The sequence below is a fragment of the Amborella trichopoda genome, chromosome 4 (assembly GCF_054954075.1).
Source record: "Amborella trichopoda isolate Santa Cruz 75 chromosome 4, AtrichopodaSantaCruz75HAP2 v2.0, whole genome shotgun sequence".
NCBI classification, from domain to species: domain Eukaryota; kingdom Viridiplantae; phylum Streptophyta; class Magnoliopsida; order Amborellales; family Amborellaceae; genus Amborella; species Amborella trichopoda.
Genome location: NC_142339.1, coordinates 52,756,691 through 52,763,881, shown reverse-complemented (window position 1 = coordinate 52,763,881; position 7,191 = coordinate 52,756,691). Strand labels below are relative to the sequence as shown.

The 7,191-nt window shown below is 35.0% G+C and overlaps 1 protein-coding gene across 13 annotated transcripts in view; it reads left to right on the top strand.

The window, feature by feature from the left end:
- Positions 1–4,363: 4,363 nt before the first annotated feature.
- LOC18422040 (glutathione S-transferase DHAR3, chloroplastic) overlaps positions 4,364–7,191 on the top strand; it is a 62,537-nt gene continuing 59,709 nt past the window's right edge. For all 13 annotated transcript variants that reach the window (XR_016054780.1, XR_016054777.1, XR_016054776.1 and 10 more), the window contains exon 1: positions 4,364–6,731. Coding sequence is in view for 4 of the 13 variants with exons in the window: in XM_020664770.2 (XP_020520429.1) it covers positions 6,485–6,731 (247 nt within the window). In the remaining 9 variants the exon portion in view is untranslated. The remainder of the gene's footprint in view (positions 6,732–7,191) is intronic.

Here is a 7,191-nt window from a genome sequence, read left to right as displayed (position 1 = left end):
GTTCTAGAGTGGAACCGCCGGTTTCCATCCGGTTCAACCCGGTTCTAGAGTGGAACCGTCGGTTCCCATCCGGTTCAGCCCAGTTCTAGAGTGGAACTGTCGGTTCCCATCCGGTTTAGCCCGGTTCACACATGTAACACATGACACGCACGTGCGAGCGTACCCCACGAGCACACGTGTGTCCGAGAGCACGTGCGAGCGTGCCCCACACATGCTTACACGCGCACACGTGTGTCCGAACACACGTGTGAGCGTGCCCCACGCACACTCACACGTATACACGTGTGTTCGAGCGCACGTGCGAGCGTGCCCCACGCACTGGTAGTATACTATTTAAAATAGAACAAGCAGTATGATATCTAGTTTTTTGTTTCACATGGTAACATGGGTGAGATACACATTTGTTGTTTAAACAAGGTCGTTTGTATCAGTTTATTTAAACACATTCCGCTATAATTTCTAGCATGGTTTCAACCAGTGTTTTAAAAAACGGCGAGTCGAACTGGACTCGCCCGGTTCGACTCGAAAACATGCGTGCCCGTGCCGGTTCCAATAAAAAACCGGGAACCGCCCGCTGTTCTAGAGTGGAACTGCCAGTTCCCATCCGATTCAGACCGGTTCTAGAGTGGAACCGCCGGTTCCCATTCGGTTCTAAAGTGGAACCGCCGGTTTCCATCCGGTTCAGCCCGGTTCTAGAGTGGAACCGTCGGTTCCCATCCGGTTTAGCTCGGTTCACACATGTAACACATGACACGCACGTGCGAGCGTGCCCTACGCACACTCACACGCGCACACGTGTGTCCGAGACACGCGCACACGTGTGTCCAAAAGCACATGCGAGGCTGTCCTAATATTTTTATACACATTTTATAATTCATATTACATAGGTATTTATATGCCAAATTTGAATACCCATCTTTTGATGTAGGATAATTTCCAAACATCATTAAATGAAAACGAAATGTAAATATAGTCTATTAATTAGCAATTTATAATCACATGTAGTTAGATGGTTTGATGGTTATGACTTTGAATTTTTTACTTGTGGTTCCAAAGTCGAATCCCCTTGGGCACCTCCTTGGGCATGTGTTGCATTTGAATCCCCTTGGGTATGTGTTGCATTTTTATTGTGTATATAGTGGTTGGTATAAATATTTTTGTTGTTTTCGAATCCCCTTGGGTATGTGTTGCATTTTTGTTGTATATATAGTGGTTGGTATAAATAGAAATATTTTTGTTGTGTATATAGTGGTTGGTATAAATATAAATATTTTTGTAAATAATATAAAAGACGTAAAAAAATGAAAAATAAAAAAATTAATTTTTTATATAACCGTTAATTTTTGTTGTATATAGTGGTATAATTATTTTTGTAAATAATATGAAAGGTATAAAAAAAATAAAAATAAAAAGTTTATTCTATTTGAAATCTCCATCTTTCTACTAACAATCTCTTTTACTAAATATATTATAGAAACCTAAAAAAATAAATTTTTGAAAAATTGAAGCGTTATTTTCAAAATTTGTACGCATTTTATTAATTTTTACATTGATAACCAAATCTTTTATTTTATTTATGAATTTTTACATTATAAATCATGTAATGTACTATTTTTCTTACAGTTGTCAATAATACATTTTAAATTAGATAATATTATAAAATATTTTAAATTTGTTATTATTTTTTTAATAAAATAATTATAAAATGTAAACTAATAATTATAATTTCAGTATATAATATTATAATTAGTGAGGTTGTAATAATTTTGGATTGTAGTTAGTTAGGCTGTAATAGTTTGGGTTTTTTTAGCGGGTCAGGGTTTTTCGCCAAAACGAGATTTTAATGGCCATTCTTTCATTGATTAGTCTACTCTTTATAATAGTCCATATATAATTATATATTTTATCCATGATAATTCTATGATTTTTCTTTTATGTGATGCAAATTTAATAGTTAAAATAAATTTATACAGGGAAAAAACATCTCAATATTCATAAATTGATAAAAAAATAAAAGTTAATAATGTAGTACCCTCATTTTTTATTAGATTCTTAAAAAACAACATTTATAATGAATTTTAATAATTTTTTTGGATTTTTTTGAAGCTTTAATCCTACCGATTCAGCCGATTTCCGATTCTGATCACCGATTTGCCGATCCGGATCGGTTTTTAAGGTGCCCTATCCGGGTCACCGATCCGTTTTTTAAACCATTGGTTTCAACAATTGGGCCGGGATGGGCTAGCTTTTATTGTTCGACTAGATTTGGTGGGAGGACCGGTTTGAGCCCGACCATAAATCGGATGGTTTACCTACCTTTTTTTTACTTTGCATAACCAAAATTTAGAAATTCAATTTATCTCTTATTTGTTCTCTAAGTACTTCCAATTTTGAGCTCAAAACCCTTGATCTTCCATTTCTTTTAGGATGCAGTTGGCATACGGATGCATCCGTAGCTGTAGAGGTAAGGTGCACCTTCAAATTTTATCATAGTATATAATTTTGATGTAATATGTTCTTAGGATTATCTCAAAATCTATTTTTATATCTAGTTATAAAAATTTAAATTTCAAAATTGGTTAAAATCAAGTAGATCTAAAAACATATGAAAATCTTGAAAATGGACGGTGTAGATAATATGTTGTAAAATGTACTATTTCTGAGACTTTAAAATATGATCAATCAACATTAAAACTACTTTTTCCGATGGATTTTTGAGGTGCATCCGTAGTCCTACATTATAAGGTTGCATCATTATATAAATTTTTTCCTTTCTTTTATTTGCCCCGGTTTTCTCAACCAAAATTCATGAAATTTACGTAAGAAATAACATCAAAGAACTTAACATACCTATAACACACTTTCTCCTCTACAAATTCTTGTTCAAAGAGATATAGAGGTCTTGAAAATACCTCATATTTCCAAAAAACTTATTTAGTTTTTTTTATTCATGATTTTATTACGTTTCTTAGAGAATTTTTTCCTCAATCTACAAAGGTATTGCATGATTTTTAAAAATATATTTGTAGATTTTGATTTTTAATCATATATTATGTATTCATAAAGCCTTCAGATTTTTTAATATATGTATGTATATATAGATTTAACAACTTCTCAAAATACAAATGTTAATGTTAGAATGTGTTGTGATGGATGTATTTATAAAAAAATAATTATTTTTTATTTAAAAATTTATTTTAATAGGTAACTTAATCATTAAGTAAGAACAAATTTGAAATTTTTATCAAAGTACAATAATATTTTGGAATTTCAACTTTATTTATAGATGACCATTGTCCTTAATAAAAATTTTAACTTTACCCCTAATAGAGATGACAAAAGTACTCATTTTTTTAATAATATTTACAAAAAGGCCCCTATTGCATAAGCAAGATATAACAAAAAGTAACTTTGCTTTTTTTTAAAAAAAAACCACATATTAGTGAATCCACATTTACAACTCATTTATCAATCCACATTTACAACTCATTTATCATTAACCTTTGTAATTGAAGGGTTATGAATTGTAGTTTATTTTTTTGTTAGATTTCATCATGGGTGTTTTTTGAGGTAAAGTATTATTTTAAATAATATTTCAATTTAATTTTTTATTTTTTAATTGTTTTTTTGGATCTGCATAAACATTTTGACAATAACGGCTTCGGATTGCCAAATCCACCAAGTGAGATCGGGACTGCTGTGTCACTAGCAAGTTGCAAAAATCTGATTTTTAAAGCACCATTTTGGAAGCCACCAAAACCTATGGTCTAGAAAACTAAACCAGAATTAGAGAGGAAACACAAATACATGGTTTGACCATTTGAGGCATTTGTGATTGAGATATAAATAATCATTTGGGGTTAAAAGCCTGTACCATAAATGAAATAAAAGCTGTCTTAACCTCCTTTTCTTTTCTTTTTTTTCATCCACAAAATACTATCGTTGCTCTCTCTCTCTCTCTCTCTTCATCCACAAGCAGGGCTGGTAATGGGCTGGGTGGCTTAGCCATAAAAAAAAAAAAAAAAAGTAGGGCCTGGACCACAAATATGGCCCAAGGGCTCGGCCAGGGCTGACCCTCGGGTTGAGCTACCATGTCTCAAGGACCCATTCTGGTCCAAGGCTGCAACAGGGTCGGCCCTGCCTTACCGAGCACGATTTTCGTGTTTTTCTTTTTTCCCTTATTTCTTTTAGTGTCTTAGGCTTGGCACAGAAAGGGCTAGGCCCAGGCTTGGCCATGTGCCTCTTCGGCCCAATCCGGCTTGGGTGGGCTCTGGCCTACCTTATAGGGACCACGGCTAGGGATGGCCCGACATAGGCCCAACTGTTGCCAGCCCTATATCAAGCTCTTTATCTTTCTCTCTCTAACACTACCATGGCAATCCGTCTCTCTCTACACTCTTTCTTGATCTTGCTCTTTGTAATACTCTATCCATGGCGATCTCTCTGTATTCATCCACAAGCTCTGTCTCTATAAAACGCCATTCATACCTGGCTGAAACCTAAACGAAGCAAGAGAGAAGCCAGAGAGTCAACCATGACCGCCCAAACCCTTAAACCTCTCTCTCACACTTTCTCTCAACCCTCGATTTCTTCACAGTTTGGGCAATCTCTCTGTATTCATCCACAAGCTCTGTCTCTATAAAACGCCATTCATACCTGGCTGAAACCTAAACGAAGCAAGAGAGAAGCCAGAGAGTCAACCATGACCGCCCAAACCCTTAAACCTCTCTCTCACACTTTCTCTCAACCCTCGATTTCTTCACAGTTTGGGCGACCTCTCTGTATTCATCCACAAGCTCTGTCTCTATAAAACGCCATTCATACCTGGCTGAAACCTAAATGACGCAAGAGAGAAGCCAGAGAGTCAACCATGACCGCCCAAACCCTTAAACCTCTCTCTCACACTTTCTCTCAACCCTCGATTTCTTCACAGTTTGGACAAGTAGCATCTACTAAAGCACATCTATTTTCAGAGGTTGGAGCTTGAGAAGATGTAGGCCAGAGTCTCAGGGAAATAGAAATTTTGATTGGTAAATTTGTTTTTTTTTTTGGATTTTCATTTAATTTTTTTTTTTTTTTTTCATCTTTGATGGTATCTCATCTTTTCGAAAGAGATGAAGATTTCAGATATGAGTGGAGGAAGAGGGATGTGAAGTTTCATACAGGAGTTTCAAAGTGTGAAACATTTCGAAAATTTTCAACGAGTTCCAATGGAGATTCATTGTTAAGCTAAAATCGCACTTAAAACTACCCTCAATCATTCATTAATGCGAATGTGGGAGATACGAATGCAATTTGTAAGGTGACTGTCTACATTTTAAAAAGGGAAATTCGTCATAATACTCATAAAACATGAGCTATTCAACAATTTACCCATTTATCAACTATTCCAACTCATGATCGCATGGATTACGATGGACATTTTGAAATTAAGAAAATTCAAATTCCTTTTCCCTTTCAAGGAAGGAAAATATCCTACGCCAGCACTTCTGGTTTCCTATAGCTTGCTACCACTCCCCAACTATCAATGTCAACGGTTAGATTATGTCCAGTACAAGGTGGAAAATAAGCGCTAACATTGCATACAAACAATTGAAGTATCTGATAAAAGAGTATATGTTAAATTTAAGTATAGAATAAGACTATTTATTTTTCATATAAGTAGGTTACAATTATTCATAGCTGTTAGGTTTAAACTCGAATGTGGCGGAGATGTATTATTGATCAAGTTTAAAGTTCAAAAGAAATTTTTTCGATCTTTGCACTATATCCTAAGCTTTAAGATTTAATTTAGGAAAGTTTAGAATGATTGTGGCCCATTTGTTTCAAAAGAAAAGAAAATGGACATAGAATATACAATCTCATTGATTGAAAGAAAATGGTTTGATAGGTCTGCAACCCTATCAAAATAAGTAAATCCTCAACTTATAACTCATCGAAAATTGCAAGTCAAGTATTGGAAAACCTCTATATCGATCATCTCGACTTGAACATTATGGTTGTGAAAAAAAATTAGGATTTCAAGCTTTAAAAATAATGCATATTATAATAAATTATCTAGACCGCCCATTTTGCTTTAAAAATAAGTGTCCACAAATTTGCAAGATATGTACTATTTTTTTAATTTCAAAATTTATTGTCGGTGTTGAAAATTGATTTTAGAGCTAACCATACGGATCTCCATTGCCGAAAGTATTTTCCAGATGAGAATGTAAGGTGCGGCTTTATTTTATTTTCGTAAAGCCTAGGTCTCACGAAAACCTCATCCTTAATTAAATACTTGAAAAAGGCAACAAAATAATGTAAAAGAGAACAAAGACATTCTCCTCCACAATTGGCGGTTCTTTATCTTGCTCTTTAATTCTCATATATCCATACTCCATAACCAGCAGTCACAAGCCACGATTTCTATCTTAAATTGCATAAGATCAACTCGCACTTTCCACCAGGAGCCTCCCTGTGGTTCATCTGTAACGGAAACGAAATGTCGGCGTCTGGACTAACGGCCGCCGTTTTCTCAGTCTCCTCGTCTCTCGTGGCTTCTGCCAAGTGTAGAGGACAATGTGGCTTTCTTCGAAAACCAGAGTTATTGGCTCTTAAACCCCTTCGCTCTTTCCGTAAAACCCTAATTTCGCCTTCTCGTAAGGACACAGTGGCCATGGCATTGATCTCTAAACCTCTTGAGGTCTGTGTGAAGGCTTCGACTACAACCCCAAACACGATTGGTGACTGTGAGAGTCTTTACCTTTTTATTATTCCTCCTTTTGTTTCTGTTATTTCTTAGGGTTTATTCGATAGTAATTCTCGGTTTTTCTGAAATTTGTGAATTGTATTTGGGCCTTTTTGCGTTTGGTTTCAGTTCCTATAATTTTTTATTCAGGTTTGAGATATGCCACTGGATTTTGTTGTTATAGGCCACATTTTAATGGAAATGAATCCATGATTCAGATTATGAATATATGGTTCTAAAAATGGGTTTTATGCTTTCATGTGTGCTATATATTGGAGAAACTTAAAACTCATTTGGAATTTGACGACACTTGATATCTATGCATTTTGAGCTATTTGTTATTCTTCCAAGTTTTTACAGAAACTTGTGCTTTTGGTTTCTCGTTCCCCTCCTGTTAGGGTCATTGTCCTTGCTCTATTAGTTTAACAAGTCCTGGGTTTATGATTATGATCCTCTACTTT